Source organism: Gobius niger (assembly GCF_951799975.1).
Source record: "Gobius niger genome assembly, contig: SCAFFOLD_55, whole genome shotgun sequence".
Classification (NCBI taxonomy): Eukaryota; Metazoa; Chordata; class Actinopteri; order Gobiiformes; family Gobiidae; genus Gobius; species Gobius niger.
Window position 1 is genome coordinate 161,705 of NW_027639266.1, and position 19,922 is coordinate 181,626.

The 19,922-nt window shown below is 40.8% G+C and overlaps 1 protein-coding gene across 1 annotated transcript; it reads left to right on the top strand.

Moving 5' to 3' along the window:
* The first annotated feature begins 2,378 nt into the window (after positions 1–2,378).
* Positions 2,379–18,066, top strand: LOC306982662 (high choriolytic enzyme 1-like). The gene is made up of 7 exons (XM_079583133.1): positions 2,379–2,448; positions 2,607–2,652; positions 6,921–7,073; positions 7,293–7,410; positions 7,477–7,655; positions 13,138–13,219; positions 17,914–18,066. Exons 1-7 carry the CDS (start codon positions 2,380–2,382, stop codon positions 18,038–18,040), a joined length of 774 nt encoding a protein of 257 aa, XP_079439259.1. The 5' UTR covers position 2,379; the 3' UTR covers positions 18,041–18,066.
* The last annotated feature ends 1,856 nt before the right edge of the window (positions 18,067–19,922 follow it).

The window sequence follows — 19,922 nt, forward strand, 5'->3', positions numbered from 1 at the left end:
AGAACTAATTTCTTAAAGTAAGACATTTTTTTGCTCAGAATCCCCTTTTTGCAGTGTGTGACTCTCCTGGACGTCTTTATTCTGAGTCAAACATTAATCACATCTGGGAAATCAAACATCTGCGCCGGTGGGAAACTCTGCAGCTTTGATCCAAACGGCTTCAGCTTCTATAAAAGACGGATCCACCAGTGTCACGGTTTTAAAGCAGCCGCAGCAGAAACACGGTGAGACTCTTCACTTATTACTTCATTTGTTTCGTGTTTTTAGTGAAAACTGAAGCTCGTTGATGCTGTGAAAACGGAGAATATGAAATGTTAGAATGAGGGAAGGAGACTGAGCCGTGGTTCCTCCTGAACATGACTCTCCCACTGTGAGTCAAACACAGACAGATCTGACATGAGTTTCCCTCTGGGGCCACGACCCCCCCACAAATGAGATTCAGTATTTTCATTTCTTCTGCAAAAAGTAAATATGAAGCATTGTCTTAAATGACTTGAATTGAGGAAATGTTTCTTGTTTTGAGCGGTTTTCACTCATTTAGACACTTTTCCTGATCGGACCGAGTTTGCTTTGCTTGTTTGAGGACATTTCAGACCAGTTCTAGGGTAAATCTCGCTTGAAATAAGAAAGTAAAATTGCCAATGAGATAAGAACAATTTCCTCACCCCATTGGCAAAGAAAATGACCTGAAATAAGGACGAAATGTATCGAAACGAGTCAGAAACATCTCAGAACAAGTGAAAGAATCTAAGACAAACGCCCAAAAACAACTAAAATTTGGATTATTGTGCTCAAATTGAGATGTTTATACTGATCTAGTTAAATACTTTTTGCAGTGTAAATCCACTGTGTTCTCTCCTTTTCGGCTCTAGGCCAGTGTAACGCTTCATTTGAAAGCTAAGACCCACAAAACGGATCTTTTTCCTGCATTGTTGCCGTGTTGTCACTTTTTTCACATTTTTATTTTTCCATCTCATTTTTCTCACATTTTTGGTGTGGATTCTAAGCGAGTAAAAAATGTCTTACTTCAAGAAATAAGTTCTTATTTTTTCCCTAAAAAGTAATAATGTCTCACTGAGCAAAGTTTTCTTGAGAAAAAAAAAATCTTGTTTTAGGAAATAAAATCGAGCCATTTCTTGTTCAGATAAATTTGCTAAAAACATGATAATTTTTCTTGTAACAAGAAAGAAAAACTTTTTGAATCTTCTTCAGTTTTAGACAAAGAATATTTTTTCTTATTTCAAGAAAAACTAAGATCAACAACTCTTAATGTAAGAACTGATTCTCACAGAGAGAAAATAAATTCCATTCTTTAAAGTGGGCGTCTCGGTGGCACAGCGGTTAGAGCCTCAGCCTCACAGCTCGAAGGTCCCGGGTTCGATTCCCACACTGCAAAAAGTAATCTCCTAAAAACAAGGAAAAAACCTTTAAAAAAGATCTTTTGTCTTGTTTTAAGGAAAAAATTCTGCCAATGTGGGGTCAGCATTTTTTTCTTGCTAAGAATTCTTATTTCTAGGATATTTTTCTCATCATAAAACAAGAAAGAAACACTAAATTTAAGCAAATAAATGACTAGAATTAAGCAAAATCTCCTCAGAAAATGGAATAATTTAAGGAAAACATTCTTATTTAGTGAAAAACTGTGGATATTTTACTTAAATGTTGCTTGATTTAAGTAAAATGTTCTAAATTAAACACATCTTTGAGTAAAATGTTCTTAATAAACACTAATATTTAAGGAAAGTATTGCATCATGGAGGTGGGTCTCCGGGCGCTGCAATACTTTCCTTAAATATTAGTATTTATTAAGAATATTTTGCTTAAAAATTTGTGTAATTTAGAACATTTTACTTAAATCAAGCAACATTTAAGTTAAATATCCACAATTTTTCACTAAATAAGAATGTTTTCCTTAAATTATTCAATTTTCTGAGGACATTTTGCTTAATTCTAGCTGTTTATTTGTCTAAATTTAGTGTTTCTTTCTTGTGTTATGATAAGAAAAATATTCTAGAAATAAGAATTCTGACCCCATTGGCAGAACTTTTATTATTATTTTAAGATTTTTTTCCTTGTTTTTAGTCGGGTACTTTTTGCAGTGTGTCCCTTTATTGTTGCATTTACATCCTCGTTTTCTTCTTGTTTTTTTGTCTCTGTTTGGCGTTTTTTCCAGGTGTCGCCCATTTTTTTTTTGTCTTTGAATAACGACAAAATAATCAGGTCTACACAGTCTGGGGCGGGGCCAGTGTGACGTCACCATTAGGGGGCGGTCCCAAAATGAGCTCAAGAAATAAAAAAATCTACATTGAAAGTTTGATGTGATTCTCATCTGAAATCTGTTTCGCTCTTCCATGTTTTCGCAGAAGAATCGCCGCTGCCATGTTTCCGCCGAGGTGCATTCTGGGAGTTGTGGTCCTGCTCTCCGTGTCCGTCTGGGCAGAGCGAGAGGTGAGAGTTCGTTCTACTCACAACTACTGACTTTAAATAACTGTATGTTTGTTTCCTCCGTGCTCGTCTGAAATCTGCAAAAACACGTGAGTTTGTTTTATTCTTGTCATGAAGCTGATTCTGAAACTGATTAGTTTTTTATCTTTAGGGGAACGAAGGCGCTGTCGACCGGAGAGCGGATCGAACGAGTGAACAGAGGAGCAGGTGAGAAAACACAACATTTCATTTAAATCAATCAGCCACTCTACCACAGTATCAGGTGCTACCACTCTACCACAGTATCAGGTGCTATCACTCTACCACAGTATCAAGTGCTACCACTCTACCACAGTATCAGGTGCTACCACTCTGCCACAGTATCAAGTGCTACCACTCTACCACAGTATCAGATGCTACCACTCTACCACAGTATCAGATGCTACCACTGTACCACAGTATCAGGTGCTACCACTCTACCACAGTATCAAGTGCTACCACTCTACCACAGTATCAAGTGCTACCACTCTACCACAGTAAAAGGTGCTACCACTCTACCACAGTATCAGGTGCTAACCACTCTACCACAGTATCAAGTGCTACCACTCTACCACAGTAAAAGGTGCTACCACTCTACCACAGTATCAGGTGCTACCACTCTACCACAGTATCAGATGCTACCACTCTACCACAGTATCAGGTGCTACCCACTCTGCCACAGTATCAGGTGCTACCACTCTACCACAGTAAAAGGTGCTACCACTCTACCACAGTATCAGGTGCTACCACTCTACCACAGTATCAAGTGCTACCACTCTACCACAGTATCAGATGCTACCACTCTACCACAGTATCAGATGCTACCACTGTACCACAGTATCAGGTGCTACCACTCTACCACAGTATCAAGTGCTACCACTCTACCACAGTATCAAGTGCTACCACTCTACCACAGTAAAAGGTGCTACCACTCTACCACAGTATCAGGTGCTACCACTCTACCACAGTATCAGATGCTACCACTCTACCACAGTATCAGGTGCTACCCACTCTGCCACAGTATCAGGTGCTACCACTCTACCACAGTATCAGATGCTACCACTCTGCTACAGTATCAGATGCTACCCACTCTACCACAGTATCAGGTGCTACCACTCTACCACAGTATCAGGTGCTACCCACTCTACCACAGTATCAGGTGCTACCACTCTACCACAGTATCAGGTGCTACCACTCTACCACAGTATCAGGTGCTACCACTCTACCACAGTATCAGGTGCTACCCACTCTACCACAGTATCAGGTGCTAACCACTCTACCACAGTATCAGGTGCTACCCACTCTACCACAGTATCAGATGCTACCACTCTGCTACAGTATCAGATGCTACCACTCTACCACAGTATCAGATGCTACCACTCTACCACAGTATCAGGTGCTACCACTCTACCACAGTATCAGGTGCTACCACTCTGCTACAGTATCAGGTGCTACCCACTCTACCACAGTATCAGGTGCTACCACTCTGCCACAGTAACAGGTGCTACCACTCTGCCACAGTATCAGGTGCTACCACTCTACTACAGTATCAGGTGCTACCACTCTACCACAGCAACAGGTGCTACCACTCTACCACAGTAACAGATGCTACCACTCTGCTACAGTATCAGATGCTACCACTCTACCATAGTATCAGGTGCTACCCACTCTACCACAGTATCAGGTGCTACCACTCTGCTACAGTATCAGATGCTACCACTCTACCACAGTATCAGGTGCTACCACTCTACCACAGTATCAGGTGCTACCACTCTACCACAGTATCAGGTGCTACCCACTCTACCACAGTATCAGGTGCTACCACTCTACCACAGTATCAGGTGCTACCACTCTACCACAGTATCAGGTGCTACCACTCTACCACAGTATCAGGTGCTACCCACTCTACCACAGTATCAGGTGCTAACCACTCTACCACAGTATCAGGTGCTACCCACTCTACCACAGTATCATGTGCTACCACTCTACCACAGTATCAGGTGCTACGACTCTACCACAGTATCAGGTGCTAACCACTCTACCACAGTATCAGATGCTACCACTCTACCACAGTATCAGATGCTACCACTCTACCACAGTATCAGATGCTACCACTCTACCACAGTATCAGGTGCTACCACTCTACCACAGTATCAGGTGCTACCACTCTACCACAGTATCAGGTGCTACCCACTCTGCCACAGTAACAAGTGCTAACCACTCTACCACAGTATCAGGTGCTACCACTCTACCACAGTATCAGATGCTAACCACTCTACCACAGTATCAGATGCTACCACTCTACCACAGTAACAGGTGCTACCACTCTACCACAGTATCAGATGCTACCACTCTACCACAGTATCAGGTGCTGCCACTCTACCACAGTATCAGGTGCTACCACTCTACCACAGTATCAGGTGCTACCACTCTACCACAGTATCAGGTGCTACCACTCTGTCACATTATCAGGTGCTACCACTCTACCACAGTATCAGGTGCTAACCACTCTGCCACAGTATCAGGTGCTACCACTCTACCACAGTATCAGGTGCTACCCACTCTACCACAGTATCAGATGCTACCACTCTACCACAGTAACAGGTGCTACCACTCTACCACAGTATCAGGTGCTACCACTCTGCCACAGTATCAGGTGCTACCACTCTGCCACAGTATCAGGTGCTACCACTCTGCCACAGTATCAGGTGCTACCACTCTGCCACAGTATCAGGTGCTACCACTCTGCCACAGTATCAGGTGCTACCACTCTGCCACAGTATCAGGTGCTACCACTCTGCCACAGTATCAGGTGCTGCCACTCTGCCACAGTATCAGGTGCTACCACTCTGCCACAGTATCAGGTGCTACCACTCTACCACAGTATCAGGTGCTACCACTCTGCCACAGTATCAGGTGCTGCCACTCTGCCACAGTATCAGGTGCTGCCACTCTGCCACAGTATCAGGTGCTACCACTCTGCCACAGTATCAGGTGCTAACCACTCTACCACAGTATCAGGTGCTACCACTCTGCCACAGTATCAGGTGCTACCACTCTGCCACAGTATCAGGTGCTACCACTCTACCACAGTATCAGGTGCTACCACTCTACCACAGTATCAGGTGCTAACCACTCTACCACAGTATCAGGTGCTACCACTCTACCACAGTATCAGGTGCTACCACTCTACCACAGTATCAGATGCTACCACTCTACCACAGTATCAGATGCTACCACTCTACCACAGTATCAGATGCTACCACTCTACCACAGTATCAGGTGCTACCACTCTACCACAGTAACAGTTGCTACCACTCTACCACAGTATCAGATGCTACCACTCTACCACAGTATCAGGTGCTACCACTCTGTCACAGTATCAGGTGCTACCACTCTACCACAGTATCAGATGCTACCACTCTACCACAGTATCAGGTGCTAACCACTCTACCACAGTATCAGATGCTACCACTCTACCACAGTATCAGATGCTACCACTCTACCACAGTATCAGGTGCTACCACTCTACCACAGTATCAGATGCTACCACTCTACCACAGTATCAGGTGCTACCACTCTACCACAGTATCAGATGCTACCACTCTACCACAGTATCAGGTGCTAACCACTCTAACACAGTATCAGATGCTACCACTCTACCACAGTATCAGGTGCAAACCACTCTAACACAGTATCAGATGCTACCACTCTACCACAGTATCAGGTGCTACCACTCTACCACAGTATCATGTGCTACCCACTCTACCACAGTATCAGGTGCTACCACTCTACCACAGTATCAGGTGCTACCACTCTACCACAGTATCAGGTGCTAACCACTCTAACACAGTATCAGATGCTACCACTCTGCCACAGTATCAGGTGCTACCACTCTGCCACAGTATCAGGTGCTACCACTCTACCACAGTATCAGGTGCTAACCACTCTAACACAGTATCAGATGCTACCACTCTGCCACAGTATCAGGTGCTACCACTCTACCACAGTATCAGATGCTACCACTCTACCACAGTATCAGGTGCTAACCACTCTAACACAGTATCAGATGCTACCACTCTACCACAGTATCAGGTGCTAACCACTCTACCACAGTATCAGGAGCTACCACTCTACCACAGTATCAGGTGCTACCACTCTACCACAGTATCAGGAGCTACCACTCTACCACAGTATCAGGAGCTACCACTCTACCACAGTATCAGGAGCTACCACTCTACCACAGTATCAGGTGCTACCACTCTACCACAGTATCAGATGCTACCACTCTACCACAGTATCAGGTGCTAACCACTCTAACACAGTATCAGATGCTACCACTCTACCACAGTATCAGATGCTACCACTCTACCACAGTATCAGGTGCTAACCACTCTAACACAGTATCAGATGCTACCACTCTACCACAGTATCAGGTGCTAACCCCTCTTTCACAGTGCGTACAGAGGACGAGCCGCTGGTTGAGGATGACGTGGCGTTCGACTCTGAGTCCGAGCGTAACGCCGACCCCTGCACCTCCAGCTCCTGCAAGTGGCCCAAGTCTGCGGACGGGAGAGTCTACGTGCCCTACATCCTCTCCTCCGCCTTCTGTGAGTACTTCTACTACTGCTACTACTACTACTGCAGCATCAGAGTACTTCTACTACTACTACTGCAGCATCAGAGTATAACCACCTATTACCACTGCTGCACCTTTAACTGGGATTGTATTTGGTTTCTTATTGTTGCCCCTGAACCTGAATAAAGCAGAAGTGAATGTCTCAAGTCCAAAGTGTAACTCCAGATGTTTGAACCTCTGTGATCCGCAGCCTCCAGAGAAGTTTCCATCATCGAGCGAGGCCTGTTCTCCTTCCACGACGTGTCCTGCATCCGCTTCGTCAAACGCACCAGTCAGCGGGATTACATCAACATCCAGTCTCTGAACGGGTCAGTGATGGGTTTACTTATATGCAGCTGAGGGAGCGCTGACGTCCCTGTCGTCTCCGCCCACAGGTGCTACTCGTACATCGGGCGCCGCGGGTACTCCCAGAACCTCTCGCTGCAGCGCTCCGGCTGCGTCTACCACGACACGGTGCAGCACGAGCTTCTCCACGCGCTGGGCTTCCACCACGAGCAGAAGAGGTCGGACCGAGACCAGTACATCCGGGTCCGGCTGGAGAACGTCATCTCAGGTACAGAGGCTTTAACGAGGAGGACGGAAACACAATCACAACAAACACAGAGAGAATGGAGGCTTTAACGAGGAGGACGGAAACACAAACACAACAAACACAGAGCTAACGGAGGCTTCAACGAGGAGGACGGAAACACAAACACAACAAACACAGAGAGAATGGAGGCTTTAACGAGGAGGACGGAAACACAAACACAACAAACACAGAGCTAACGGAGGCTTTAACCCCTTAACTCCCACCTGAACCGAGCACATTTTCTTCAGTTTGGCTTTACCCCAATCCAAAAGCTTCTGACGAAAACAATGATGGAAATGTGACAAAAAAGTGAGAAAAAAGTGACAAAAAAATGACAAAAAAATTACAAAAATGTGACAAAAAAATGACAAAAAAATGACAAAAAAATGACAAAAATGTGACAAAAAAGTGAGAAAAAAGTGACAAAAAATTGATGAAAAATAAATAGTCATTTATTATTTTTAGTGACAAAAAATGACAAAAAAAATGACAAAAAATTACGAAAAAGTGACAAAAAAAAAAGACCAAAATGTAACAAAAAAGGAAAAAAAGTGACAAAAAATGTCAAAAAAAAAAAAAGAGACAAAAATTTGACAAAAAAAAATTACAAAAATTTGAAAAAAAAATGATGATAAAATGTACGGAAAAATGACAATAACGTGACAAAAAAGTTACAAAAATGAGTTGAATACCCAACAAAAAAAGAGGTTAACGAGGAGGACGGAAACACAAACACAACAAACACAGAGAGAACGGAGGCTTTAACCCCTTAACTCCCACCTGAACCGAGCACATTTTCTCCAGTTTGGCTTTACCCCAATCCAAAAGCTTCTGGAAAAAAGCTGTGAAAATAGCAACAAAACTGAGACGAAAACAATGATGGAAATGTGACAAAAAAGTGAGAAAACATTGACAAAAAAGTGACGAAAAATGGATGAAAAAGTGGTAAAAATGTCACAAAAATGTCACAAGAAATTGACATAAAATGGACAAAAAAATAACAAAAATGTGATAAAAAATGACAAAAAATTGACAAAATGTGAGAAAAAAATGAAAAAAGTGACAAAAATTTGACAAAAATTTGACAAAAATTTGACAAAAAATTGACAAAAATTTGACCAAAAAAATACAAAAAATTGACAAAAAATGACATAAAATGTGATAAAAAAAAATTGACGGAAAAATGACAAAAAAGTTACAAAAATGAGTTGAACACCCAACAAAAAAATGCTGGGAAAAAAATCTGCTGACGTGAGGAAAAAGATCCTCTAGGTTCAGGCGGGAGTTAAGAGGTTAACGACGAGGACGGAAACACAAACACAACAAACACAGAGCGAACGGAGGCTTTAACCCCTTAACTCCCGCCTGAACCGAGCACATTTTCTCCAGTTTGGCTTTACCCCAATTCAAAAGCTTCTGACGAAAACAATGATGGAAATGTGACAAAAAAGTGAGAAAAAAGTGACAAAAAATTGATGAAAAAGTGATGAAAAAGTGGCAAAAATGTCACAAAAAATGGATAAAAAATTGACGTAAAAATAAATAGTCATTTATTATTTTTAGTGACAAAAAATGACAAAAAAATGACAAAAAAATTACAAAAATGTGACAAAAAAATTACAAAAAAGTGACAAAAAATGTCAACAAAAAAAAAAGAGACAAAAATTTGACAAAAAAAATTACAAATATTTGACAAAAAATGATGATAAAATGTACGGAAAAATGACAATAATGTGACAAAAAAGTTACAAAAATGAGTTGAATACCCAACAAAAAAATGCTGGGAAAAAAATCTGATGACGTGAGGAAAAAGATCCTCTCGGTTCAGGCGGGATTTAAGAGGTTAACGAGGAGGACGGAAACACAAACACAACAAACACAGAGAGAATGGAGGCTTTAACCCCTTAACTCCCACCTGAACCGAGCAGATTTTCTCCAGTTTGGCTTTACCCCAATCCAAAAGCTTCTGGAAAACAGGTGTGAAAATAGCAACAAAACTGAGACGAAAACAATGATGGAAATGTGACAAAAAAATGAGAAAACATTGACAAAAAAGTGACGGAAAATGGATGAAAAAGTGGTAAAAATGTCACAAAAATGTCACAAGAAATTGTGAAAAAATTGACGAAAAAAATGACAAAAAATTGACAAAATGTGAGAAAAAATGTTGCAAAATGTGACAAAAATTGATGAAAACTGTGACAAAAAAAGGACAAAAATTTGACAAAAAATTGACCAAAAAAAACCAAAAAATTGACAAAAATGAGAAAATGTGATTAAAAAAAATTGACGGAAAAATGACAAAAAAGTTACAAAAATGAGTTGAATAACCAACAAAAAAATGCTGAGGAAAAAATCTGATGACGTGAGGAAAAAGATCCTCTAGGTTCAGGCGGGAGTGAAGAGGTTAACGAGGACGGAAACACAAACACAACAAACACAGAGCGAACGGAGGCTTTAACCCCTTAACTCCCACCTGAACCGAGCACATTTTCTCCAGTTTGGCTTTACCCCAATCCAAAAGCTTCTGGAAAACAGATGTGAAAATAGCAACAAAACTGAGACGAAAACAATGATGGAAATGTGACAAAAATGTGACAAAAATTGATGATAACTGTGACAAAAAAATGACAAAAATGTGGAAAAAAAATGACAAAAATTGACGAAAAAATGAAAAAAGTGACAAAATTTGACAAAAATTTGACTAAAAAAATACAAACATTTGATGGAAATGTGACAAAAAAGTGTGAAAAAAGTGACAAAAAATTGATGAAAAAGTGGCAAAAATAAATAGTCATTTATTATTTTTAGTGACAAAAAATTACAAAAAATGACAAAAAATTGACAAAAAAATTACAAAAATGTGACAAAAAAATTACAAAAAAGTGACTAAAAAATGACAAAAAAGTGACAAAAAAATGACCAAAATTGACGAAAAAATGAAAAAAATGACAAAAAAGTTAGAAAAATGAGTTGAATACCCAACAAAAAAATCTGATGACGTGAGGAAAAAGATCCTCTAGGTTCAGGCGGGAGTTAAGAGGTTAACGAGGAGGACGGAAACACAAACACAACAAACACAGAGCTAACGGAGGCTTTAACCCATTAACTCTCACCTGAACCGAGCACATTTTCTTCAGTTTGGCTTTAACCCAATCCAAAAGCTTCTGACGAAAACAATGATGGAAATGTGAGAAAAAAGTGAGAAAAAAGTGACAAAAAATTGATGAAAAAGTGGCAAAAATGTCACAAAAAATTGATGAAAAATTGACGAAAAATAAATAGTCATTTATTATTTTTAGTGACAAAAAATGACAAAAAAATGACAAAAAAAATACAAAAAAGTGACAAAAAAAAAAGACCAAAATGTAACAAAAAATGAAAAAAAGTGTCAAAAAATGTCAACACAAAAATTTGACAAGAAATGATGATAAAATGTACGGAAAAATAACAATAATGTGACAAAAAAGTTACAAAAATGAGTTGAATAACCAACAAAAAAATGCTGGGAAAAAAATCTAATGACGTGAGGAAAAAGATCCTCTCGGTTCAGGCGGGAGTTAAGAGGTTAACGAGGAGGACGGAAACACAAACACAACAAACACAGAGCTAACGGAGGCTTTAACGAGGACGGAAACACAAACACAACAAACACAACAAACACAGAGAGAACGGAGGCTTTAACGAGGAGGACGGAAACACAAACACAACAAACACAGAGCTAACGGAGGCTTTAACCCCTTAACTCCCACCTGAACCGAGCACATTTTCTTCAGTTTGGCTTTACCCCAATCCAAAAGCTTCTGACGAAAACAATGATGGAAATGTGACAAAAAAGTGAGAAAAAAGTGACAAAAAAATGACAAAAAAATTACAAAAATGTGACAAAAAAATGACAAAAAAATGACAAAAAAATGACAAAAATGTGACAAAAAAGTGAGAAAAAAGTGACAAAAAATTGATGAAAAATAAATAGTCATTTATTATTTTTAGTGACAAAAAATGACAAAAAAAATGACAAAAAATTACGAAAAAGTGACAAAAAAAAAAGACCAAAATGTAACAAAAAAGGAAAAAAAGTGACAAAAAATGTCAAAAAAAAAAAAAGAGACAAAAATTTGACAAAAAAAATTACAAAAATTTGAAAAAAAATGATGATAAAATGTACGGAAAAATGACAATAACGTGACAAAAAAGTTACAAAAATGAGTTGAATACCCAACAAAAAAAGAGGTTAACGAGGAGGACGGAAACACAAACACAACAAACACAGAGAGAACGGAGGCTTTAACCCCTTAACTCCCACCTGAACCGAGCACATTTTCTCCAGTTTGGCTTTACCCCAATCCAAAAGCTTCTGGAAAAAAGCTGTGAAAATAGCAACAAAACTTAGACGAAAACAATGATGGAAATGTGACAAAAAAGTGAGAAAACATTGACAAAAAAGTGACGAAAAATGGATGAAAAAGTGGTAAAAATGTCACAAAAATGTCACAAGAAATTGACAAAAAATGGACGAAAAAATGACAAAAATTTGATAAAAATGAAAAAAAAATTGACCAAAAAAATGACAAAAATTTGACAAAATGTGAGAAAAAATTTTACAAAATGTGACAAAAATTTATGAAAACTGTGACAAAAAAAAATACAAAAAATTGACAAAAAATGACATAAAATGTGATAAAAAAAAATTGACGGAAAAATGACAAAAAAGTTACAAAAATGAGTTGAATACCCCCAAAAAAATGCTGGGAAAAAATCTGATGACGTGAGGAAAAAGATCCTCTCGGTTCAGGCGGGAGTTAAGAGGTTAACGAGGAGGACGGAAACACAAACACAACAAACACAGAGCTAACAGAGGCTTTAACGAGGAGGCTTTAACCCCTTAACTCCCACCTGAACCGAGCACAGTTTCTCCAGTTTGGCTTTACCCCAATCCAAAAGCTTCTGGAAAAAGCTGTGAAAATAGCAACAAAACTGAGACGAAAACAATAATGGAAATGTGACAAAAAAGTGAGAAAACATTGGCAAAAAAGTGAGGAAAAATGGATGAAAAGGTGGCAAAAATGTCAAAAGAAATTGATGAAAAATTGATGAAAAAATGACAAAAATGTGACATTTTTTTTTTTTTTATTGACACAAAAAAAGACCAAAAATGTGACCCAAAAAAATGACAAAAAATTGACAAAAATTTGACAAAAAAACACAAAAAATTGACAAAAAATGTGATAAAAACCGACAAAAAAATGTGACAAAAAAATGACAATTTTTTTTTACAAAATTATGAAAAACTGACAAAAAAATGTGACAAAAAAAATACACAAATTTGACAAAAAAAATGACAAAAATGTAACAAAAAAGAGTTGAATACCCAACAAAAAAATGCTGGGAAAAAATTCTGATGACGTGAGGAAAAAGAGGACGGGAACACAAACCCAGAGCTAACGGAGTCTTTCTGTTTCAGGGAAGGAGCATAACTTTGACAAAGTGAACACTCTGAACCAGGGAACCAGCTACGACTACGGCTCCGTCATGCACTACAGCAAGTAAGTCCTTTTGCAGGCTTTACCCAAATCTAACACTTTCATACAGGCAAATCTAACACTTTCTAATCCTGCAAACACAATCAGTCTGTGCACATTTTAGTTCTTAAGAGGAATAAGGGGTAATAATGAATAATTTACCATTTGATGTCGCCCATATTATACATGCCGTTCAGTCATGTGACTTTTGTTGTTATGGCGGCCATTTTGAATACCGAAGTAGAATTATGCAGTACTACAACATGTAACAATATCTCTACTCAGGAAATAAAAGGCTGACAGTGTTATTTTTATGTACTCGTAATCATCGCACGGCTCCAGAGACGCACGTTTATGTGAAGAAACCAGTGAGTCAAGACTATAGCATGCTACCGGTTAGCATTTAGTTTCAACAGCTCAGCTCTGACCTCTGAACCAGACTCCAAAAAATCTAGCCTTGGATACACCATGTGACAGAGGTCTGAGCTGTTACTATAGTGTTTCCTCAGTGTCACACATGTGAGCCACACATGTGTTTATCTTGTTCATTGTCATTAGCATTGACAGTTGCTAACCGGTAGCATGCTAACGTCTTGAGCAGCTTAAACACTGACTCAGACTGCGACTCTGTTGACAGGACAAACTGTAAAGATAATAGAGAACGTTTTTTCCTCTTTGATGACAGTTGCTAACCGGTAGCATGCTAACGTCTTGCAGATTTTTAGTAAATCCTGCTGTGCTACATTTGTTGGTTATATCACATAACAGTGAAAACACGGCCCCAGAGACGCACGTTTATGTGATTTAACCAACAAATGTGTCTCAGACGTATCAGCTCTGTCTGTCGAGCTACAGCAGGATTTACTGAAGCTCTGCAAGACGTTAGCATGCTACCGGTTAGCAACTGTCAATGGCTTCAACACTCTATGAACACTGGTTTTCTCCTGGTTTATTCCTGGTTTAGTCCTGGTTTTCTCCTGGTTTAGTCCTGGTTTAGTCCTGGTTTAGTCTTGGTTTTCTCCTGGTTTAGTCCTGGTTTAGTCCAGGTTTAGTCCTGGTTTAGTCCTGGTTTAGTCCTGGTTTTCTCCTGGTTTTCTCCTGGTTTAGTCCTGGTTTAGTCCTGGTTTTCTCCTGGTTTAGTCCTGGTTTTCTCCTGGTTTTCTCCTGGTTTTCTCCTGGTTTAGTCCTGGTTTTCTCCTGGTTTTCTCCTGGTTTTCTCCTGGTTTAGTCCTGGTTTAGTCCTGGTTTAGTCCTGGTTTAGTCCTGGTTTCGTCCTGGTTTAGTCCTGGTTTTCTCCTGGTTTTCTCCTGGTTTAGTCCTGGTTTAGTCCTGGTTTAGTCCTGGTTTAGTCCTGGTTTAGTCCTGGTTTAGTCCTGGTTTAGTCCTGGTTTAGTCCTGGTTTTCTCCTGGTTTTCTCCTGGTTTAGTCCTGGTTTTCTCCTGGTTTTCTCCTGGTTTTCTCCTGGTTTAGTCCTGGTTTTCTCCTGGTTTAGTCCTGGTTTTCTCCTGGTTTAGTCCTGGTTTAGTCCTGGTTTAGTCCTGGTTTAGTCCTGGTTTCGTCCTGGTTTAGTCCTGGTTTTCTCCTGGTTTTCTCCTGGTTTAGTCCTGGTTTAGTCCTGGTTTAGTCCTGGTTTAGTCCTGGTTTAGTCCTGGTTTAGTCCTGGTTTTCTCCTGGTTTAGTCCTGGTTTAGTCCTGGTTTAGTCCTGGTTTAGTCCTGGTTTTCACCTGGTTTTCTCCTGGTTTAGCCCTGGTTTAGTCCTGGTTTAGTCTTGGTTTTCACCTGGTTTAGTCTTGGTTTTCTCCTGGTTTAGTCCTGGTTTAGTCCTGGTTTAGTCCTGGTTTTCTCCTGGTTTAGTCCTGGTTTAGTCCTGGTTTTCTCCTGGTTTAGTCCTGGTTTAGTCCTGGTTTTCTCCTGGTTTAGTCCTGGTTTTCTCCTGGTTTAGTCCTGGTTTAGTCCTGGTTTTAGTCTTGGTTTTCTCCTGGTTTAGTCCTGGTTTAGTCCTGGTTTTCTCCTGGTTTAGTCCTGGTTTAGTCCTGGTTTTCTCCTGGTTTAGTCCTGGTTTAGTCCTGGTTTTCTCCTGGTTTAGTCCTGGTTTTCTCCTGGTTTTCTCCTGGTTTAGTCCTGGTTTAGTCCTGGTTTAGTCCTGGTTTTAGTCTTGGTTTAGTCCTGGTTCAGTCCTGGTTTTCTCCTTGTTTAGTCCTGGTTTAGTCTTGGTTTTCTCCTGGTTTAGTCCTGGTTTAGTCCTGGTTCAGTCCTTGTTTAGTCCTGGTTTAGTCTTGGTTTAGTCTTGGTTTAGTCCAGGTTTAGTCCTGGTTTAGTCTTGGTTTAGTCCAGGTTTAGTCCTGGTTTTAGTCCTGGTTTAGTCCTGGTTTAGTCCTGGTTTAGTCCTGGTTTAGTCCTGGTTTAGTCCTGGTTTAGTCTTGGTTTAGTCCTGGTTTAGTCCTGGTTTAGTCCTGGTTTAGTCCTGGTTTAGTCCTGGTTTAGTCTTGGTTTAGTCCTGGTTTAGTCCTGGTTTAGTCCTGGTTTAGTCCTGGTTTAGTCTTGGTTTAGTCCTGGTTTAGTCCTGGTTTAGTCCTGGTTTAGTCCTGGTTTAGTCCTGGTTTAGTCTTGGTTTAGTCCTGGTTTAGTCCTGGTTTAGTCCTGGTTTAGTCCTGGTTTAGTCTTGGTTTAGTCCTGGTTTTAGTCCTGGTTTAGTCCTGGTTCAGTCCTGGTTTTCTCCTGGTTTAGTCCTGGTTTAGTCCTGGTTTAGTCTTGGTTTAGTCCTGGTTTAGTCTTGGTTTTCTCCTGGTTTAGTCCTGGTTTAGTCCTGGTTTAGTCCTGGTTTAGTCTTGGTTTAGTCCTGGTTTAGTCTTGGTTTTCTCCTGGTTTAGTCCTGGTTTAGTCCTGGTTTTCACCTGGTTTTCTCCTGGTTTAGTCCTGGTTTAGTCCTGGTTTAGTCCTGGTTTTCTCCTGGTTTAGTCCTGGTTTAGTCCTGGTTTCGTCCTGGTTTAGTCCTGGTTTAGTCCTGGTTTTAGTCCTGGTTTAGTCCTGGTTCAGTCCTGGTTTTCTCCTGGTTTAGTCTTGGTTTAGTCCTGGTTTAGTCCTGGTTTAGTCCTGGTTTAGTCTTGGTTTAGTCTTGGTTTAGTCCTGGTTTAGTCTTGGTTTTCTCCTGGTTTAGTCCTGGTTTAGTCCTGGTTTAGTCCTGGTTTAGTCTTGGTTTAGTCCTGGTTTAGTCTTGGTTTTCTCCTGGTTTAGTCCTGGTTTAGTCCTGGTTTAGTCCTGGTTTAGTCCTGGTTTAGTCCTGGTTTAGTCCTGGTTTAGTCTTGGTTTAGTCCTGGTTTAGTCCTGGTTTCGTCCTGGTTTAGTCCTGGTTTAGTCCTGGTTTTAGTCCTGGTTTAGTCCTGGTTCAGTCCTGGTTTTCTCCTGGTTTAGTCTTGGTTTAGTCCTGGTTTTCTCCTGGTTTAGTCCTGGTTTAGTCCTGGTTTAGTCTTGGTTTAGTCCTGGTTTAGTCTTGGTTTTCTCCTGGTTTAGTCCTGGTTTAGTCCTGGTTTAGTCCTGGTTTAGTCTTGGTTTAGTCCTGGTTTAGTCCTGGTTTAGTCCTGGTTTAGTCCTGGTTTAGTCTTGGTTTAGTCCTGGTTTTAGTCCTGGTTTAGTCCTGGTTCAGTCCTGGTTTTCTCCTGGTTTAGTCCTGGTTTAGTCCTGGTTTAGTCTTGGTTTAGTCCTGGTTTAGTCTTGGTTTTCTCCTGGTTTAGTCCTGGTTTAGTCCTGGTTTAGTCCTGGTTTAGTCTTGGTTTAGTCCTGGTTTAGTCTTGGTTTTCTCCTGGTTTAGTCCTGGTTTAGTCCTGGTTTTCACCTGGTTTTCTCCTGGTTTAGTCCTGGTTTAGTCCTGGTTTAGTCCTGGTTTTCTCCTGGTTTAGTCCTGGTTTAGTCCTGGTTTCGTCCTGGTTTAGTCCTGGTTTAGTCCTGGTTTTAGTCCTGGTTTAGTCCTGGTTCAGTCCTGGTTTTCTCCTGGTTTAGTCTTGGTTTAGTCCTGGTTTAGTCCTGGTTTAGTCCTGGTTTAGTCTTGGTTTAGTCCTGGTTTCGTCCTGGTTTTGTCCTGGTTTTCTCTTGGTTTAGTCCTGGTTTCGTCCTGGTTTTCTCCTGGTTTAGTCCTGGTTTAGACCTGGTTTTTTCCTGTTTTTTTCCTGGTTTTCTCCTGATTATCTCCTGGTTTAGTCCTGGTTTCGTCCTGGTTTGTGTGGCTCTATGAACACTGAGGAAATACTACAGTAACAGCTCTCATGTTTGGAGTGTGGTTCAGGGCTTTCTCTTGGAGAGGTCAGAGCTGAGCTGTTGAAACTAAATGCTAACCGTTAGCAGGCTAGCATCTAACACTGACTCCCTGTTTTTTACTGTTTTCTTCTTGAGTAACGAATACGAGTCCATAAAAATGCCACTGTCGATCAGTCGTCTTTTATTTTCATCCCGAGTAGAGCTATTGCTACATGTCGAAGTACTGCATAATTCTACTTCTGTATTCAAAATGGCCGCCAGAATGATGCGTGATGTCACTGGAAACGCATGTATAATATCAGGCCCCCAAATCTGAAGCGTAATCAAGCACGCTTAGTTTGAATCAGGGCTGGGTACAGAAGGAAACTTTGATTTGATGCCAGTTCGAACCCATTACTACCAATACTACTACTAATACTACTACTACTACTACTACTAACTGCAGTACCGGCTGATTTCTTTGCAGATACGCGTTTTCCAAGAACAACCAGCCGACGATGGTGGCCATTCCCGACTCGAGCGTGGAGTTCGGACGCGCCACGGAGATGAGCAGCAAGGACATCCAGCGCCTCAACAGCCTGTACAAGTGTTAGCTCCAGCGTCAGGCAGCAGGGGGCGCTAAATATCACACGTTTAATGATAATATCTAAACATTTACTTCCCCCAAACACTTTAGAACAAACATTAAACCGAGGAATGAAGCAGAATGTGACACAATGGGCGACTTGTTCAGTATTTTGGACGATTTTCAAATGAAATCTTATCAGGAAGTAAACACAACCTTCATATCCCCCAGGAAACTGTTCAGAGAATAAACATCTGCATTGTTTAATTAAAAAAGCAGTTTGTGCATAAAACCGTGTCCGTGGTTTCTGATTTCACACACTGACACATCTGTAGTTCAGCATTTGTGAAAGTCCCGATCAAACGATTATAGTAAATAGTAAAAAAAACAACTTCTCAAGGTTTGATCTTAAGGCTCCAAGTAGAACTTCAATATTCAACAAGAAGAAGAGAAAAGAAACCTGAAGCTCCTTATGGCGCCCCCTAGGAAACATCTCAGGTGGATCAGTAACCGTTTTTTGATTTCTTATGAACCAAGTTTGAAATCATAAATGCGTAGTTGTAAATTAGTAAAATCAATAAAAAAAATCCCGATTACACGCAACCCAAAAAATGCAATAGCAGGCTGTAAAGTAAATATATAATTTATTCATAATGATGTATTAAGGGTTCCTTTTACTTTCTGTGGCAAATTATTGCATATTTTAATTTTAAAGAATCTTGCCTGGACACTCTTGAGATTTTTGATCTCAACGAGTTTTATCCTGGATAAATAAAGGACAAAAAAAAAAAAAAAAAAGTATGGCACCATTATTAAAGGAATAGGCCACCGTTTTTACATACTGAGATATGTTCTTACCTAACCTTAGTCGAGTTAATATATCCCCGTCTGGTCTTTGTCCGTGCGCTCACACATACGCAGCCTCTCCCACATGTCATATAGCTCCAAAAAAGCTCACGATAGAAGCTACCAAGCTCTTCCACGTGTTCCCTATTTAAATAAAGTTACGTGAAGTGTTTTCATGCGAAGTATATTTACACAGAAATGTAACATGTGGATTTTATAAGCAAATAAAAAGGGGGACTATATTGTGAGGCGTAATGATACGAGGAGCAAAACGTCCGCGCAGTAACTCCTAAAGACTTCCCCGCTCACTTCCGTCAATAACCTTTAGGAGTTACTGCGCGGCCATTGTGCTCCTGTATCATTAGGCTGGACTCTCCATTTTTCTGGAGTTGCCCGCGGGGAGAAGCGGCGGGCTGGGGTGGGTTTGCTCATATCCCCCCAGCTCAGCCGCCACGTGTTGGAGTTCACCCCGGTGGACGAGAGGGTCGCGTCCCTACGCCTTCGGGTCGGGGACAGGTCTCTCACCGTTGTCTCGGCCTACGGGCCCAACATCGGTGCAGAGTACCCGGCCTTCTTGGAGTCCCCTGGGAGGGGTACTACTCTCAGACTTTCTTCACCTTCAGTGTCCCACGTTTGGTCTCAGTTCTGAGGCTCTTTGTGTCTGAAGCTTCAGTCGCAGATGATGAACCTCTGATGGTTACTGAGATCCTCCAGGTCCTTCTGCTCCATCACCCTCAGGATCCGACTGTGTTACTGCGTCTCTCAGCAGCTCAACACCACCACCTGAACCTTCACATCAGGACAAAGGCTTGTGCTCTTTGTTGTTAAGATGTGAATTTTTAACTGGTCTCAAACTCGCTGTAGTTCAGTGAAAGAGTTTTTTTCCTCTTGAACATTTGTGGGTGAGGTTTCCATAAGCTGCCGTCTGCATCCATTTCTTTGATTCCTGACTTATTCATCATAAGAACTTATTTACACAACGACTTTAAAAGACTCCAGACAGATTCAAACACAAACACAGACTCAGGCGTGTGGCTGAAAACCACGTTTTTTTAATGCTCAGG